Source organism: Eucyclogobius newberryi, unplaced genomic scaffold, assembly GCF_026437365.1.
Source record: "Eucyclogobius newberryi isolate DKJ021-1_F unplaced genomic scaffold, fEucNew1.0.hap1 SCAF_12, whole genome shotgun sequence".
NCBI classification, from domain to species: domain Eukaryota; kingdom Metazoa; phylum Chordata; class Actinopteri; order Gobiiformes; family Gobiidae; genus Eucyclogobius; species Eucyclogobius newberryi.
Genome location: NW_027315746.1, coordinates 27,010,702 through 27,030,931, shown reverse-complemented (window position 1 = coordinate 27,030,931; position 20,230 = coordinate 27,010,702). Strand labels below are relative to the sequence as shown.

General features: G+C 39.0%; 1 protein-coding gene across 1 annotated transcript in view; it reads left to right on the top strand.

Moving 5' to 3' along the window:
* Positions 1 to 2,116: 2,116 nt before the first annotated feature.
* LOC140356633 (corticotropin-releasing factor receptor 2) overlaps positions 2,117 to 20,230 on the top strand; it is a 181,565-nt gene continuing 163,451 nt past the window's right edge. Inside the window, exons 1-2 of the mRNA XM_072441765.1 lie at positions 2,117 to 2,282; positions 7,713 to 7,832. Of these exons, the coding sequence (XP_072297866.1) occupies positions 2,162 to 2,282; positions 7,713 to 7,832 (241 nt within the window). The 5' untranslated portion in view covers positions 2,117 to 2,161. The remainder of the gene's footprint in view (positions 2,283 to 7,712; positions 7,833 to 20,230) is intronic.

The window sequence follows — 20,230 nt, the reverse complement described above, 5'->3', positions numbered from 1 at the left end:
GAGATGTGCTTGGTGACAGAGATTGAAGTAAATGCAGTGAGAGAAAAATATCAGACAGGTTTGATTTAAGCTCGTCTTTGGTCGTACAATGGTTCAGTTTCTTCCCCTCGTAAGCAGCCATATTTGATTTGATACACCTGATTCACCTGTCAATCACGCCCATCTGAACTTGCAGAGATGAAAACAATGACCTAATCTTTGATCGCAGACGGCAAAATTGTGCAGTGGACACTTGTCTTAAGGCAATTTGTCCTGCTCAACATAATCTGACAGCAACAGCAATAGTACAGTAGTATATGACAGTAAAATGAATAGTTGTATTGTTCATTTCAAGGTAATTGAATATAATTTAGCTTGCTTTTGAATATTAAAGAATAAAAATGAAATGGCAGCCTCCAAATCCAGGGGAATAAATGCGATCAGAGAGTTCAGAATAATTTTGTTGTAATTCTCTCCTTAGACTTGAGTAAAGGTGAAAGTCATGCAGAGGAGTCTGAAGTGGAGCAGAAGGTGAGTGAACTGAATTCTTGACCTTCTGAGAGGAACGCTAGAGCTTCATGTGAGAGACTTTAAGTATTCACTGTGATTGTAATGTAATACACAAAATAGATATAGACCTGCCCAGTATTTCTCTTCATGTGCATGCACATTAAAATACCTCCTGGTCTGGAATCTGTCCAAAAAGCCGGCCCAAATAGTATTAATAACTTCTTAGAGTGACCAATGTGAACCAATAAATAAATACATGGGAAAATATATTAATGTTTTTCTCCCTCCACAATAAATCTGAACAGTGCACAAAAAAATATCTTCTATAAATTATGCATGTCCTGTAACACTCTTTCTTTTTGAGTCACTTGGGTCAGAAACAGTTATTAAAGTGTTGGTATAAAGATCTGTATACTTAACTAAAATTAGCCTTGTGTTTTGCTACTTTAAAATAAATAAATACATATATATATATATATATATATATATATATATATATATATATATATATATATATATATATATATATATGAAGATTAATGCAGATATCCAAAGGGTGCCCTGCGTTGTAGCATGACAAGTCACATAATTAAATCTTTAAGGTCATTCATTTATGCACCAAAGAGAGCTCTGGGGTTCAGGGTTTAAGTTACAGGTCAGAAGAAATAATCATCAAAGTCTTATTTTGCAGAGAAAAAAAGCAGCTTCAGGCTGTTTATTAGAAAAATACAATTGTAATTGGAGCAAAAAAAAACATGTCTTAAGATATTTATTTAACTAACACTATAGGAATAGATAACAGTCGACTGCTGTACGATGTCACATTGTCTGCAGAACATGTTCAGATATCTACAATTTAAAAAATTACACCCACGGTCAAGGACTGGACTGACATAATAACAGAGATTAGACAAATGGAAAAATAGCATTCGAAAAGGACACATTTGACCTGGATTCCCTAAGATTGTGTTTATACTTGTTTAAATGTGTATTTGATGTCTCTTTGTATTTTGTTCTGTTAATGTCCTCTCTGGTCGTGTTCTGTTTGTTTAAAAAAAAATAATAATAATAATAATAAAACGTTACACCCACAATTACTAGTAAAAGCCTCGTTGTATAATTTGCTTTTTAGTTTTTAATGATTATTTTCGTATCTTGCCTCCGCAGGACACACACAAAGGTGATAAACTCCGTGCCACACTCTCATCAGGACCAGCTCAGTAGATAACCCTGGCCTTGTTGTCTCTTCTAGTCTCTCCACTGTGTCTGCTCCGCGTGCCCGGGGCCCCCGCTCACGCTGCGGGGCCGTGCTCGCTCTAACCCGCGGTGGCAGCTCGGTGGCAGGTGCGACTTGTCACAGTGGCTGAGTCCGTGATGTGGTCAGGAGCGCTCTCAGTCACAGTCCGCGTCCGCGCACAGAACTGCTGCCGCTGCGCACGTGTACATGAGCGCGTCAGTGATTGGCCGGGCGTGGAGCACAGCGGGAGCGCACACACTCTCTCCTCTTCCCCACCTCCTCCTCATCCTCCTCCTCCTCCAGATCCGCGGCTCTCATCAGCGCTGCTCCACTTCACTCCAGAGTCCAGCCGCGCGTCAACCCCGCGCCGCTCCCGTGCCGCTCCCGTGCCGCTCCTCCTCGGACCGGGGATTATCGCGCGTGCAGAGCGGCACCATGGACGCCACTATTTACCACATCATCTTCGCGGAGCTCGGGGACCTTAATTGCAGTTTGTTAGATGCTTTTCAGGACTCGGTTTTGGAGAACGCGTCTTTGGCTCTGATGAGCGCAGAAGGTAAGATGAAAGTAGTTGTCTTGTGTCTTTGAACGCGCTTTGAGTCGCGTGTGGAAGCCTCTCTGCGGCGCACGCGTCTCTTTCATTATCATCACTTGAACTTTAGCTTCACACTTTTCTTTTGCACGTGTTGCATAATGATCAGCACCAGGCTACAAACGTTGATAATTATAACGCTAGGAAACAAATGCAAAGGCATATTTTTTTAGTTGCTAAATTCTTACAAAACTAAAACAAAACACACGCACTAAAGCCGGCTTGTATACACTTTAACTTTCTACTTTGAAACTGATGGTTATGGTCAAGTTATTATTATATTGTGTTAAAATCTACTGTCGATTGGATTTTGTATGGGCAAGGATGTCAGAAAGCACATTATTGTGAGAGGAAACAGGGAAATCCTTATTTTCTTAAGTCTTGCTTTATGAAATAATTTTTTCGGAATGAAAAAGTAATGTTATTATCGCTTAAACAGTCAGATATAGAAGCACTTTACCTGTAATCGTTTTTGGAGAATATATTGTTGCTGCCTACAATTCTCACACTTATCATTTTTTTAGCCATTTAGTGAACTGAATAATCACAATTATCGATTATCCGAATAATTTTGACATCCCTACTCATATATAATGAAATTTAAAAAGCAAATGTTTGAAAGTTGCCAATGAGATACAACAAGCACATAATGAGAACAGCTATTATGTTTTTCCTATACAGTAACTATGACATAGGGAAATAAATCTGGTAAGTTTTTCTTGATCATGGATTTGAAGAAAAGCAAGGAAGGGCATCCAGTGTTAAATCCATTGCAAAACGTGTGGCTATCCTATACCAAATCAGTGCATGAATCACTGCATAATATGAGACATCTGGTGTGAAATCCAGGCAAAAAAAACAAAACAGGCCAATAACAACTTATGTCTCATTGGATTTGTATTGAATGGGATGAAAAACATGCACATTTTTCAGAGAACCACACAATATTTGTATTTGCTGATGTCAATTAGGACAATTGTACAATAATAATGAATAATATGTGTACCTGATGAAAAGATCTCGCCCTGTTTGCTGCATGAAATGCCCTGAAACCAGAATTTGGTAGAGTAGCCAAAACAAATTACATTGAGTCAAGAAATTACTTAAGTAAGAGTAAAAAACTAAGCAAAATAAATCTAAGTAACCTAATGTAACTTTGGTTCTATGATAATGTGCATTGACGTCTACAGGCTTGGCTATTGTCTAATCCAGTTAAAAATATCCAATCATGTGACCAAGGGGTCTGCTGGACCCTATATAAGCCTGTGTATTAGATGCAAACACCCTCTTTCCACTCAGGTAAAAGAGGCCAGGGCTGATGCGCCTGATTGTAGAGGACATACTCATAGGACAACACTTACATTAGGTAACTTTGATTTCTATGTTGTATGTGCTCTTTGATTTCTATGTTGTTTGTGCTCTTTGATTTCTATGTTGTTTGTGCTCTTTGATTTCTATGTTGTATGTGCTCTTTGATTTCTATGTTGTTTGTGCTCTTTGATTTCTATGTTGTATGTGCTCTTTGATTTCTATGTTGTATGTGCTCTTTGATTTCTATGTTGTTTGTGCTCTTTGATTTCTATGTTGTATGTGCTCTTTGATTTCTATGTTGTTTGTGCTCTTTGATTTCTATGTTGTTTGTGCTCTTTGATTTCTATGGTGTTTGTGCTCTTTGATTTCTATGTTGTATGTGCTCTTTGATTTATATGTTGTATGTGCTCTTTGATTTATATGTTGTATGTGCTCTTTGATTTCTATGTTGTATGTGCTCTTTGATTTCTATGTTGTTTGTGCTCTTTGATTTCTATGTTGTATGTGCTCTTTGATTTCTATGTTGTTTGTGCTCTTTGATTTCTATGTTGTTTGTGCTCTTTGATTTCTATGTTGTATGTGCTCTTTGATTTCTATGTTGTTTGTGCTCTTTGATTTCTATGTTGTATGTGCTCTTTGATTTCTATGTTGTTTGTGCTCTTTGATTTCTATGTTGTTTGTGCTCTTTGATTTCTATGTTGTATGTGCTCTTTGATTTATATGTTGTTTGTGCTCTTTGATTTCTATGTTGTATGTGCTCTTTGATTTCTATGTTGTATGTGCTCTTTGATTTCTATGTTGTTTGTGCTCTTTGATTTCTATGTTGTATGTGCTCTTTGATTTATATGTTGTTTGTGCTCTTTGATTTCTATGTTGTATGTGCTCTTTGATTTCTATGTTGTATGTGCTCTTTGATTTATATGTTGTTTGTGCTCTTTGATTTCTATGTTGTATGTGCTCTTTGATTTCTATGTTGTATGTGCTCTTTGATTTATATGTTGTTTGTGCTCTTTGATTTCTATGTTGTATGTGCTCTTTGATTTCTATGTTGTATGTGCTCTTTGATTTATATGTTGTTTGTGCTCTTTGATTTCTATGTTGTATGTGCTCTTTGATTTCTATGTTGTTTGCTACGCCCTCTATGAGCTTCACTATTGGCTAAAACCTATGTGAGGGTTGTATGGAACACTGTTCTCTCATCAGGCTTGGCCTAGCATGAGCATGACAAAAATAAATTGATTTGATTTGATTTGATGATTGGAGTGTGCCCAAGCAACGTCCAGAATGCTCAAAGGCACCTAAAAGGCACACATGCTGGTCCCACCAAAGACACCTTTATCGATGTGCACAAAAAACACACAGTGACGTTCAATCAGCCGCCTCTCCTAAAAGCACATATACTTCACAAGGTAAAGAAGAAGATAATGCAAAGACCGTCTCTTCCAAGAACACAATTGTAGAGTGAATGACGTATCCAACGGTAATGAAAAACAGATACAACTGTACAAACGTAACGTAATGGATAGGCAAAATGCTGTAAGGCAAACATCCTTCACTGACAACCCATGTCGGGGGGTTAGTGGGACAGCAATGTCATTGGCACAGAGCCAGTTGCGCCTCGAAAGCACCACACACCACATGACTTAACCAGTGAGCCAAACGCTGAGAACAAAGTGGAGCGTCCCGGTTCATGGCAGTTGGTCCGAACAGCTGAAACTGGCTGCAAAGTAGCAGTGTAGAGCCTAGACAGGGTGCAGGAGATGCCATCGAGAGTCCACCTCTGAGGCATGAGGGGGTGAGAAAAAGGTCTGATTCAGACGACCCTTGATCTAAAAGACGATGTCACAACCTTACAGGCAAGAATGCACTCAAGGACAAGTATGCTGGGTGCACCAAAAACCTTCTCATGTCCCCTGCTTTCTTAAAAAGGCAAGAGCCAGGAGAGTGACAATTTTGAAAGAAAAGCAAGAAAGCTCTGCACATTACAAGGGTTCAAATGGCAGTCCTGATGTGGAGGGAAGGTGAAATATAGAGCTGCAGGCCAGGAGAAGATATGGCGGGGCACAAAACTGACATTGCCGGAGACGTCCTGATCAGTCACAGCTGACCAGAATAGAAACTTGTCACCCACAAAAAGCCACCCAGAAAGACAAAGCTGTGTAGAGCCACTGCACTTGCCCCAACTTTAGAGCAGTGTTGCAATGAACAGCTGAATAATATGCAGGGCTACAATAATGGCCCCTAGAATGTTTTGCAGTGCCAGAATTCCCTGCAGAAAGCCAAGCTGAAAAGGCCTGTAGAAGCTCCACTGTAACGGCGACATACAGGAAGGCGCGCAGGACCCATTTACTGACTCGTGGAACGGGGTGTAGGCCCCTGTACTGGCAGGCAGATGTAGCGCTGTAACAGTCCTTGGGAATCCGCTCAGGGCCAACAAAAAGCCATGCAGGGCCACTGTGCAGCTATCCCTAGGAGACAACTAGCCCGTGAGCATGCACATTCTTACCGGAATGGTAATCGATAGATGAAAAGGCTCTAGGCACAGTGGGAAGCAGCAAAGAGGGGAATATATTCTCTTTGCTGGAGTTTTGGTCTTGGGCAGATTATGGTGCCCAGTGGAAAATCCATGAGGCCGTTACCACGGTGGTACACTCTCCACCCGTGGGAGGCGTCTGCAGTAGCATGGCACAAATTCAGGCAGGAGAGGCGGGTCTGGATGTGTCCGGAGAAGCACCGCAGTTCCTCGCCCGACACCAGCAGATGACTGAATTTTCTGACTTTTTAGCAGCTGTGAGTCCAATCTTAAATTCTCTCCTCATCTTCGGTGGAACGAAATTTCCAAGGTGCTGATTTGGTAAGACGATGTTTGCACCATATACACAGGCTTATAAAGGGTCCAGGAGGACCCCTCACATGATTGGAGCATGTGGATGTTTTTTCCTCAGGGCTAGGAAGAGCCTCGGAGTGGACTGGCCATTAGCAAAGCCTGTAGCACATATGTCATACTGAATGGAATATTTGATTTACAATTTGAAGGAAATGTAAATTGAATGGACAAACAAAAATCAATAATACACTGATATTTTCAAATGTTAGACTGAAATAAACCATGTCTATAAATAAGGTTTCGGAGACACAATCGTCCAAATAATTTAACATTGTCTACTTTTGTTACTTCGGGTTAGTTTTTTTATGATTTATGTTCAGTTTGGCACAGTTCCAGTCCTTAGAGAATATATATAATATATATTCTCTAAGGACTAGAACTGAGAGAGAGTTTTTTTTTTTTATATATATATTCCTGGTGCAGTCCAGGCTTAATTCTGGGTTTAGTCCCAGTGAACTTACTTACAGTGGGAGAGAAACCAAAAGAGTACTGTTACAGTCACTACATTTACATGTACAGAGAAATCAGACTGCACTAAAAACATCTGACTTAATTCGTCTTTTTTTCCCAAACTGCTCTGACCAGTTCGGTAAATTGATTCAAACAGGTGAGTTTATTGTCATATTTGTATAACATAATGCATAGGTAAACATTTATTAAAAGCCTTTTTTTACTTGTCACTATTGTCAAACTGTGCAGATCTGGTTCAAATGTTTGCGCGTTTGTTATGAACAGATGTCATATAAACGTAAAATAGGTTTTAATAAATGTTTTCATGCGCTGAATGAGGACTGGCTTCAACTTCATGTCAATTTTTATGAATCGCAACATGCAGACGCAACTAGTGTTTTTGGGTGGATATAAATTGCAACGTTGGAGCTGCTATTTCTGGTAGAAGTATGAGAAAACCTCAGAGGTGTTTGTTTGGGCACACAGGACTGTTCTATGGAGAATCGATCCACTGCACCTCAATCGACGTGCCTGGGTTTATGTGCGCTTTGGACTGTCACTATAGGCAACTTATACATACTTATACGGGTAAACACAGTGACAGTCAAATAGATTACTCAAGTAGTAGGAGTGAAAGTACCTCTGAAAACGACTCTGACAAGTACAATTTGATTAACAACTGATAAATGTAACTTTATACTTCTCTGTTGAATCGTGATGAACACATAATACTTTTGTTTCCTTAGGTCTGTATTGCAACGCCACCACAGATGAGATTGGCACGTGTTGGCCACGCAGCGGCATCGGGAGGATAGTGGAGCGACCCTGCCCCGAGTACATCAACGGCGTCAAATACAACACAACCAGTGAGTCACGTCTTAATAATGCGAGAGCTGTCTGTTTTAAAGGCTGCGGTAGACTTAAAGGAGACATATTATGCTTTATAAAATATACTTTTGGTGTCATTTTCACTTTTCTATTGAATGCGTTTGGAGTATGGGGCCATGCAGGTACCTCAAGTTGGTCTTTTACGGTGGGAGCACTTCTGATGAGGAGGGCAGACCTATCCTCAAAGAGACGTGACATTTTACGAGAAGGACCCATTGATGCACTCCCACCTCTTGACCTAGACTCAGATGAATGTTGAAGTAGTGAAGGCGATTTAGACGCTGGAATTGAAACATGTCGTGAAAGTGCAAAGGCTAAACTGCTGCTTGAAAAGTAATGCAAGCATTTATGTTGTTTTTTTATGGTACTTGTATTATTCTTTTGGGGATATTTGTTACCTGCAGTTGACCCGTCTTATAAAGTTGCTATGCTTGGCAACTTGTCAGGAGAGGTGGGCGACTGCAGTGCGTTGCCGGGGGGGACTTTCCCCACACGATGAGCTGTGTATTGTAAGTTCATGTTCAGGAGGAGTACCTAGCAGGGGGATTAGTCTATTGTACATATTTTTGGCAGCTAGTTCAAATGGAGATAACCTCACCCTGCAGCAATGTTGTCATTTTTCTAAGGTTGTGTGGAAATGAGAAAAAAAACACTTTTTTCATCTAATTGTTGAATATTTCTTGAATGTTGTATGACAGAATAATATAACTGGAAATTTGTACGCTGATTTGGCAATGACTTTGGCCGGTTGTTCACTTGACTTTCAGACCAAATAGTAAAAAAAAAATAGTAAAAAAATATAAATATAAAGATGTTTTGTCTCACTGGTGAATAGCTGTTGCTGACTGTTAAGCTGTTAAAAGTTTACACCATATTAAATCAATGGAAGCACAAACTAGTCAAATTCCAGTTTTATAATTATATATCTTTATAAATGTATATTTTTTATTGCCACTGTTATTATAGTCATGTTATCATGAGTCATGACTGATTTATAATCTAGTAATATCCTTTGTTGACACTGTCTAATATAACACCAGACCTGAATTATGAAACCGATGTTATAGTCAAAGTTTTCATTTTAAAACAATTATTTGTGTGGACGTTAACTCAAAAAAAATACACGAAAGAAAAAAAAAAGATGTCTTTATTTTTGGAGTGTTGAGTGAATATGTTTATATTTCAGATATTGATAATACTTAAACAGTGAAAGTCATAATTCATGACATCCCTTGCATTGGCATTGTTTTCCTTCACTTTAACATAGACATTTGATGAAAAAAAGCTGAAACAAAGACATGTACAACTCAAATAACCGACTGAATCTATATTTAGAGCACAGGTTGAATAATAATAATATGAAGTAACTACTCATTTGAGACAGCAGACACACCATTTTACAGTGACTGCAATTTGTTTTTTCTAATGTGTTTTTTGGCTGTAAAACTTAACAAGAGAACTGAACAATTTTGGCAAAATGGCTGAGAACTGAACAATTTTGCCGTTACGCTTTGAGGCCGGCAATATTTACACTTTTTCTGGTGCAAACACTGTACCACTATAAACGGCTAAGACCTCCCGGAAGGTAATTTAGCATAATGTCTTTTTGAACAGCTGTGCTCCTTCTACAATCTCACAGGCGACGTTGTGATACACGTTTCATTTTGTCTCCTTGATGGATGTAGGTGACTCGGTCCACATCTCTCGCAGCAGCTGCTCGTCTTGGCCGGCCCACATTGCATGCTAATTGAGCCAAATTCAATGACTGAGGCTATTGTTTGGCTTGATCACAGGTGAGGAGTAGCAACGCATAGTGTCAGTAGCAGACCAGAAAATATGCAAACGTGAAAGTGAGATCGAGAGATAGACAGTCATCAATGTGCAAAGACGGTACATTTGAGAACCCACGCAGGAAATTATTTGAATGTTATCTGTAGTTCTATTTGATCTCTATACGAGTATGTCTCCAAGTACATATGGGCTACGGGCTGGCTTTTTGTAAGAATGACAATGATGGAAAACGGACTGTGTATGGGTAAATTGAACCTCCTTGGTTTTCCATTATATTTTTTACTTTCTACTGATATTTGATTGACAGCGTGTAATGGAAATTGAAGTGTGGTTTTCCAATGGGGATTTTCAAACCTCATTATATATGGAGCGTAGACTGCAATCTTAGGGCAGTGCTTGTGTCATAACTGCTATATGTTGGATATTGCAGTTGGAAACATTTTGGGGAAGGACAGGAGGGCATTGTGTTGATAATAATAATAATACATTTGCAGTATCTTGTGCAGCATCAATGTTGGGAAGTAAGTAATGCAGGAGTAGTACATGTACCAAAAATACACATTCAGAATTTACAGTAGTTCAGTATCTCAGTACAGTTACTCTTTCATTCGGTGGTACTCAGAATAGTAACAGTAACTTTCCTAAAACCAAAGGAATGGATTGCAGTCTTTGATCATGTAATTTAAGATGTCAAACTGCAGCGTTAGTGAGAAAAATAAAACACTCGTCTGGTGAGTTTGTGTGGTATATTTTCTTCTCTAATCAGCGATAAATAAATGCGTAACAACCAGTGAAACAAAGTAGGTTTATTCCTCTGCTTTGTTTGAACACTTTGATATGATGCAACTCAATACACTCCCACTAATACACCATATGTCACAGAACACATTTTAATGCAGGCAACTAAATACAATTCATTCATTTCAATATGCAGTAAGAAGTATGAAGACATTTCCAGGCTCTGCTCGGTTTGAGAGTCGGGAGTTGCAAATGAATACTGACTAAAAACTCTTTTTATCAGTGGCAATGTCTGTTTTGTAATTTTGTGTGCTTAGTGCCTGTCCAAAGATAATTCTCCACTTTCTGAATGGACCCTCCATTAGACTTGCTCCGTTTGCAGTGACTTTAATCAAGTCGCTCCACGTTTTCTCTTTGTGTTAATGTTAAATCAATGTTGCACTTACTGTACATCGCTTGTTTTACAGCTTGGGAGCCGAGAAATAGGTGACGCCCCCGAGGAGCGCTGGAAAAAGACCAGAAAACGACCAATTTTTAATACCTTAATGTATACGTTTAAGACAACCAATAGTGTTATCTGAAGCACAGAGGGGCTTATTCATAACTTCAACTTGCACATTCTGCAAAAAAACCCGTGGCCAGTCACATTTTGTTCATTTTAAATCGCAATAATGATCTAAAATGACAAAAAAAGTGCCCATGACAGGTTGGATGACTCATAGAACTAAAATGCATTTGAATATATTTAGAATTGTTTGTAATTGATGACATCACACTAGGGAATTACTCAACAAACACTGGGCAAAAACTGACATTTTTTTTTATTTTATTGCAGAATAAAAATATACGACAGCAACTTTATTGTGTTGCATTATTGTTTAGAGAGTCAAAAAAGTAATTTTTCCAATAATCACAACTAATTACAGGGATGTGGGCGGGGATAGGGGGTGGGTGAAAACGGACACAGACATTTTCTGAGCACACAAGCCTCATATGCAAAACAATACAGGATTACTCAAGCATCCATGATCCATTCAAAATATAACTTCCAGACCCGCGCTTCCGTGACTTTAACTCTTTTGCTTTTTTGGCCCAAATGTCGTTACAAGTTTGTAGTTTTTGTCATTTGTTTCTCACTTGTTACTGTGATACTTCTGTCTCTGGAGAAGCTCACAACGCTTTGGTGCAAACAACCTTTTAGCCGATTGCAGGGTTCCAACAGTGAGCCTCACAACATCGCTGACATTTCTGTCTGATCTCATCAGGAGTGGTCCTGTCATTATTTTAGAGGTTGTCACAGAGTTATTAAAATTCAGAATGGCTCCAGGATAGAAAGTCCCTGTCCAAATGTAGTGATATTGGCTGTCCGTGTTGTGGTAACAAGAGACATTGGTGACTCACTTTTCTTGTACATTTTGCGCAATGTAAAAATAATTGGGAGAACTTTGCAAATACTCAATACTCATAGTCATCAATTTGAATTCAAGTCAAGACATCAAATTAACAAAGAAGCCAAGTCGTCCTTATCGTTTAAAAGCACACTATGTAACTTTTCTCTTTACTTTCTGTCGCTCCACAGTATGGCAGTAAACTGATCTATATCTATATATACTACATCTCTTCAATACAGATTTAATTGCTCAAAAGTACTACAATTATTTCCCTGTAAGCGAAGTCGCCTCTTCAAAGATCGCTCTCATAAGTTTGCCAGGTGGCGTTACTTGCTTGTCACCATGGAGATAGGTAAATTAAATGCCATACTATGGGATATTCCAGGCAAAGCGCTAACATCACCACAGAGACAAACAGGTGGTGGTCTTATACTAGTTTATTTTAGTTGATTCATCGCTAAAGGGAGAATCTTTTTGTTACAGAAATGCCGCAGAAGAAATTGTTATCAAAAATACAACAAATCAGTGTATTTGTCAGCTAAATGCAGTATGATAGTATGGTACTATGGTATGGTACTAGTGTTGTCACGATACTGAAACTTCAAACTTGATTTCGATACTAAGTAATCACTCAACACCAATTTCAATACCACAATTATAACGAAACAAACAAAAAGTAAGTTTGTGTACTTTTGTATTTTGTATATAGTATTGTATGTATTATGTTGTTTTTATTGCATGTTTTGGATAAAGTTATCACATGGTCTTATTCTTGTTCATATGAACCTCAAACGCATTCTAAATTCTATAAAAGTTCAATTTTGCCTTGTTTATGTGAATTATTTTAGTATTGATACTGTTGACAACCCTATATAGCACAGAATAAATGGACTTAACTAAATAATGAATACAATAAATATATAGTAAACTCACAACATATTTACATGTTTATGTACAATTTTACAAGTGACCTGAATTATGTGCTATGACTTTACAAGATGATTTACAGCTCAGTGTTCAGCAGTTTGATGGCGACAGCAGGAATAATTTCCTGTGTGTCTCAGTGGAGCAGCGTGGCAGTGACAGTCTGCTGGACGAGCTGACCAGTGCAGTGTGGAGCGGGCGGGAGGGAACGTCCAGGAGAGTCATGGTTTTGGACAACATCCTCCTCTCCGATAAGACGAGTCCAGCTCCTCCTTCACAACATGTCCGCTCGTCTTCATGATCTTATCCAGTTTATTAGTGTCCCACACCATCAAACTAGCCAGGAAAGTGTCAATTGTGTCCTTTGTATGATTTTATTTTAGTATCAATACACAACTGTCCAATCTGCACCTAAAGATGTTTTATTATTTGGTATAATTGGATCCACTTGCATAGATTTACATGGAACATCATAACTTCAAATGACGTTTTCTCAAAATGTTTTTTTCCCATAGAAACATAAAGCTCTGTCCTTAAAGTCGCACCTACACATGCCAAACCTTACAATCTTGTATTGAACATTATGTAAATGGGTTGTACAGAAGGACTTGTTATATAATTCCAAGCCTGATTTATTTCAGTTTTAACTGAAAATGTGATTTTTTTTTTGGCCAATTTTCAGTAAGATCTGGTTACTAACAAACTAGATAAGATATCAGAAATTGTACATCTCTGTTCATCTTTTGTGTTTTGTAGGTCAACCAAATGAAGCAAGAAATTGAATTCTGGCTCTATCCATTTTTCATATTTGGATGTCCCAGATTAGACATTAGACATTATTATTATGCTCACGACCATATCTATGATATGAACACAAATACAATACAGAACTAAGACACACAACTCTATTTTTTCTTTCTTTTTTACTTTCATTTTGCATTTGTATTATAAATTCATACAATGTTGGGTGGAGCGTGGAAAAAGATTCAGTTGTAGTCATCTGGACACCGTTTTTGAAAAATAAGATGTTTCGACTCATGCAAGAGTCAAAACAATGTTGGGCATTTCATTATGACTCGGCAAATACTTCTCTTTACGTAAAGCAACTTCACTATTTGAACACTCCTCACCCACATGTTTGAACAGAAACGTAAACGTCTGTCTATGCCCTTATAACGCCCCACAATGTTTGACGGTCTATTGTTTCCACTTCTTCAATTACAAATACAAGTGATTTTTTCTCACACAGGAGATATTTTTCAACCTTTTTGAATTCCACCTACACATCACGGGGCTTCATCCTCTGACATTCTCCGTACCACCTCTGTATGAACTGATCTTTCAGAGTTCGTTCTACAGTGCGCTTAAGCCAGTTAATGTGGGTCATTTCCTGCTTTGTCCATATACAGGAAAGATAATAGTCATCCAAGCTAAGTATAATCCCCTGTGTTAAATAGGTTATACAAGAGGATATACATGTTTTTGCTGAGCTTTCTTTCTTTAGATTGCAAAAGCCTCCCCCAAAATACAATAATTCAAGTCTTAATAGTTACAGAAATTGGGAACCAGCCCCATTCTCCGTAGACAATGTTACTGCTGGCTGACATACTTGAGATCCATACTAGAATGTACTTTACTTTAGAAACCACGTTTTTCCAATAGTTCTGTTCTTTTGGAACCCCAGACCTCACATGTATACTGTATAACAGGGGTGGGCAACTATTTTCCTCCGAGGGCCATATTCGAATCCAGGCAAGTAGCGGAGGGCCGGCCCGCGATCATTGGTGTGAAAAAAAAAAATCCAAAAAATTTAATATCAAATAAAATATCACTTTTCTGTCAAATATAGGCTGTTGAATCTATTATTTAATTCATTTCACGTCATATTTATTAAGGATACAAGTGCAGACAGATGCCTGAGGGCAAAAAAGGAGAAAAAATAAATAAATAAAATTAAATAAAAAAATTAAATGTAATTTGATATTACTTGGACAAGCTTGGTGGGCCGGATTGAAAGGCCGGATGTGGCTCGTTTGCCCACCCCTATAACATAGGCGTCAAACTCTGGCCCGCGAGCCAAATCCGGCCCGCCAGACGTTTTAATCCGGCCCGCCGAACATTTCAAACTTATATTTAAAAAGGAGAAGTGCACTTTAAGCACTTTTGAGCAGAAGTTCAGTGGTGTGTCAGTTCAGGTGTACAGAGAACTACACAGACGTGGACATGTTAGTTAGTACATTTAAAAGTTTTTTTTAGATCTTGAGAAGTTTATTTTGTTATAAAGTCAAATGTTTATCTCTGTGTAGAACTGTAGATTAACTCTGAAGTTGTAATGCACATAAACTGAAGCACAGTATTGGTGAAATTACCCTTGTTTTTCTAAGTACATTTCAGTTTATGAGAACAAACGTTTTTTAATTTTTTTTTATCGATCCAGTAATTACTTCAAAACAGCGTAGGCTATATAAAGCTATTTATTTCTTATACTTTTAATAGTTTTATGTTTTACGTTATGTTTGGCCCTCGACCCAGCCTGAGCGTCGAAATTCGGCCCGCGGCCCAAATGAGTTTGACACCCCTGCTGTATAACATTATTGGGGAAGTTAACTTATCCACCAGATCCAAGCAAACATCTATTGCTAAATCAAGTGTCCGTATTCTTACAAGGACATTTAATGTAGCTCGACAACTGCATTCTTGAAAGAGCCATTGTAATTAAAAAAGAACACCTGAATATTTGAAACATGGCGCGGTCTCTTAGCGCTCTAGCAATATTTTTTAAACAAACACGTGAGTACACAAAAATTTTGTGTACTCACAATGTTAAAGTTTCGAATCGAGATCGCTCAATTTAAGATTTTTTTCCTGTCCACCTTTACCTTTTGTCTCCATTATTATTACAAGTATTATTTTGACAACCCATGACTCATCTGCCTCCTCCCCCGCTGTCACAACCTGAGCTGTTCCACAGGAGCTGAGCACTTTTGACAGCAGCCGAAAACACACCGTAAGCCCCTTATCACAAAGAATTCTCTCTTTTCTAAACTATTCCTCAATACATTCCTCCAAGAAGCGCTTTTGGACTCCTGAGTGCCCCAAAGCAGATTTCTTTTCCCCATTAAACAAATACTGTTATCTTGCTAATTGGCGCCGTGTCGTTACCGCTCACTCTTCACCCATATCTCACCCCTCACCTTGCACACGGCCGTGATATCTTGCCATTTTCCGGGCAAAAAATAAGACTCTCACGTCGTTATTGTGGAAAGCCATTTCGATCAATATGGCATTTGTTGGATGAGTATATCCATTATGTTGAAATTGCAGCGAATTATTCTGGAACAACTGACCCCTATAGCCAATCGATGTCTTTTGCAAATGAATGTCAGGGTTTCATTTCGATCCGATTTGAATAGAAGTCGAGAAAAGATTGAGGATGTAAAAGAAAGCAAGGTTGGGTTCGTCTCTGACTTTTCCATTGTTAAGATTGCTAAATTAGTGTTTTATTATTTTAAGATGTAGATAGTGCTACGATCTGATCTAAAAATCTTTGGAGACACTAACTTACGAGAATAAAGTCAAGTTGTGTTGTATTTAGCTTAATTCACACAGGCTTACCTCTGCCAGACGTAGTGTTGTGGAATATCTGCAAACAATTACCAAAAAAAGGATGAAGCAGAACAGTTTGTCTTTCTCAAAAGGTGGATCTTTATTCACTCGTGCACAGCAAATAACCACTGTCCCTAACAAAGGTTTCTGTCCCTACCCCAGAACATGACAATACACATGCTTTTAAAGTTAGTGACATAAACTGCCACGTACGCACCTCATCACAATCAACTCAGCTCAAAAAGAGATGAACCCGCACATCACGCATGTGACGATTCGAGCCATCTTATTCAGATGTTTTCACACATAATCAAGTCCTGACGCACTGCCGGACCACATTTATCAGTAACTCATATTCTTATATTCACATTTATCATCTCCACACAGAAAAACAGCATAGAAAGGTTTGACATGACATGTCATGACATGACATGACCTATTTTCCCATTACAGTAATGACTGGAGTTAGGACCGAGTGCACCAGTTCAACTTAAGACCAGTTGTAGCTGCGCCTCGTCTTCTGAGCTTGGAAACATCATAGATTCTCTAGTTTAATAGTGTGAATTATCCAAAGGAGTTGTGTCATAAATATTTTTTTGCACATTTGCACATGTCATATCAAACTTTGCAAGCAAACAGAAGAAAAAGTGAAGATATTTGTGACTATGGCTCTGTTTGCTCTATTTGTTATTTGCACAGCGATAAATGATCTGTAGCTCTCAGACCTTGTCACAATGAAAGTGCTTCTATATCTGGAAAACACAGAAACCTTTATTTTGTAAGTGTCACAGGAAGTGTTCAGTTGCTGTTAGCGAAACTTCCACAGATAGCAGAGGAACTTCAGTCTAGTGGAGTTTATTTTATTGTCTGTAGACGTGACAAGAAGCACATTTGTGGATGGTGTCTGTAAAACTAAAGGAGTGTAAACATGGCTGCAAATGCCAGTGTGGAAAGTGGACGAGGAAAAGTCGAGAGCGCACGGGAGAGAGAGTCACCATAGCCCTGCTGAATCAGAGCAGATAGAGCTGCTGAATCAGAGTAGATAGAGCTGCTGAATCAGAGCAGATAGAGCTGCTGAATCAGAGTAGATAGAGCTGCTGAATCAGAGCAGATAGAGCTGCTGAATCAGAGTAGATAGAGCTGCTGAATCAGAGCAGATAGAGCTGCTTCGGGGCCCTGGGACTCGCTGTTTACATCAGACCATGGTCACATGCAGCTGTCTATCGGCTGCTGGCTGCACTTCTCTCATGTTGTCCCGTACGTCTGCCCCACATGGCGTAAAAGTAACCCTGGGCATAGCGCAAAGAAGGTTTAAGTGCAGCTGGTGCACTGGTCGTAACTATAGTTGTTCTTAACTTTCAGATTTGAGTCGGATGTAGGCCAGTTTTACGACCAGCTGTCGCACTCGGCTCCTGTAGATCTTCTGTGATATTTTTAAATCCATAAATCAGTATTTCTGCCGCAAATTACGGTCATAACAACTGCATACTTACATTAGCTTGTAGGAAGGCAGGCTAGCTTTTGTTTATTTCCCTGTGGTAATTCCCTCTGCTGCCAGTAGATGGGGTTCTAACACAAATCTTGACGAAGGAACGCCTCACAGATGTAAATGCTGTATACCTTAGGAACATACAGTACTTTTCTAAAGTTCTAGAACATGGGATGCCAAAGTAAATGTACTTGAGCGTGTTTAACGGGCCAAGAAGTGTTCTTTAATATTACATAAGAAAAGTATAAAGAACTCAGGATATGAACCTTTTCTTGTGCTGTGACATGTGACAGAGGGTCGTAACGAGATCTTCCTGGTTGTACAGGTATTTACAAAGTGTTTACCATCTGTTTGTCTCCAAAGAGATGTTATTGCTTTATTCTGTCTTGCATTCATTCATTTAGCTGTTTTGTATACTTTGTCACCATCTTGCCATGGTGACATATTCGTGTAATACCAGTAATGCCAGACTGTAGAACGTTCCAAAGACAGAAATGAAATCTTCATGGAGATAAGTTTTACTCGGTTGTAGAATAATCGCTTTTGCCATATAAACTAGTGCATTGGTCCTTGAAAAAGTTTGCAGACGCTCCTCTGAACAGCGATTACATTTTGTGTGGGATTAAGATCCAGTGTGAAGGCCCAGAGTCGTGGCGCTTTCTCCTTGGGATATTGTGCCATTTTTTCTTTTGCATCACTTCAACACTTTGACTTGGCTCAGGTCGGCCCAAGCAAGTTCAAGTTTGCTCATTTTATTGGTTAAAAAATTACTTAACTCTTACATTTGGAGCTCTTAAAGGTGAGGTGCCCAACTTTATTCTCGTAAATTATCAAATGTTGTTATTTTACCCTTGCCCCGGCGTCCACTTACTAAGTGTTTTTTCGACAACAAGGACGATTCATGGATCGGGCTGTGCTGACGAAGAAGAGGTTGAGATGAGGAAGGTTAGAAATCTAGAATAACACAATATTTCATAGCTTTGGATTTTGCAGAGTAACATCAGTTTCATTTTGTGTTCAGTTTTGGAAATAAAGTTGTTGCCACAAACTAATAGCTTGTAACCTTAAAAATAAGACATAGTTTCACAAAAGGTCAGAAATGAAAATGAATTACTTCTGTTTGACTTAAAATGCTTAACTACTTTCGCTTGATTCAGAGGTCATCTTAGTAAACGTCTTAGTCAAAATATATACCTATTTTAACACATTAAGCAAAATCAATTTGAACGAGCTTTTCAACTTGTTTCCTCGTCATTAGTTTCCTCAGAGTTGTATTTTGATGCTGCATGTTTGAGTAATCCTGTATTGTACTGCAACTGAGGCTCAAGTGCTCAGAAAAGCTCGGTTTTCACCTACCCCCTATCCCCGCCCACAACCCTCCACTTATTTATGATACGCATCATCATTTTGAAGAAAGCACAATATATTTAGCAGTGGCGTGCGGTCAGGGCAATCAAGGCAATAAGTAATCTCAAATTACCGCGTCTCACAACTACCGGTATATGTAAATAGTTCAGTATATCCAAATATATCCAAATAAACCCGTGTTCCCCTCACTTCTGCTGCTGAAGCTTGGCTGAAGTCACGGTGTCTTTTAGTGACCCCTACAGGCCGCTGGCCAGTACTGTTGGAACTGGAAATCCTGATTCCGCTCCTTCCACAGCGGCTCAGTCTGTGGCCGTGTTCAGAGGCCCGTTCATGCTCCGCTCTCTAACATGAGCTTTTAGAACCAGAGCGGACAGCAGCTTCTTTTAGAGGTCCGAGCTCTGAGGACCACCAGATAAGTCAACAGATTGTGATCCAAACTGCACATGTGCAGCAGGAAGACAACAACCCCCAACACTTTAACGATAAGCCTTTGTTTGTAGCCAAGGCTATGTTTATGTTTCTAATGATTTAGAAGTTAGTTGGAAATACAGGCAGTTATTTATTGACCTCGTGATCTGGTTTGGTGCAACGTCAGATCCCGGGGTGAGAAGTGAAATAACAGGAGGACAGCATTCGGCCTCAGCGGTGGAGCGTTCATCTGAGACAACACAAGTTTATGAAGGGAAAACAGCGACAAAGGAATAACAGGACATTTTATGAGGAGTGAGTGAATCTGTGGCTGTTTTGTGAACTCCACTTCAGGAAAATACAGGAAAGACGTGGTTTGATTTGCATCTGGGAGTGACAGGTGAGTTTTATTATAGCTGTGGTAATGCGCAGATGTTTTTAAGGTTACGTTTGTGGCATGATTATAAGTGCATCTGTCTGATCAGTGCACTGTTATTCAAATCATCAAATCAAATCAAATCAATTTATTTTTGTAAGGCCCAAAATCACAACAACAGTTGCCTCTGAGGGCCACAGGGAGAAATGAGATTTTTCACAAATCATTGTGATTATCTCGTCATAAATGTTGTTTGTGTAGTCACCCGTAGTACTACAACTGTAA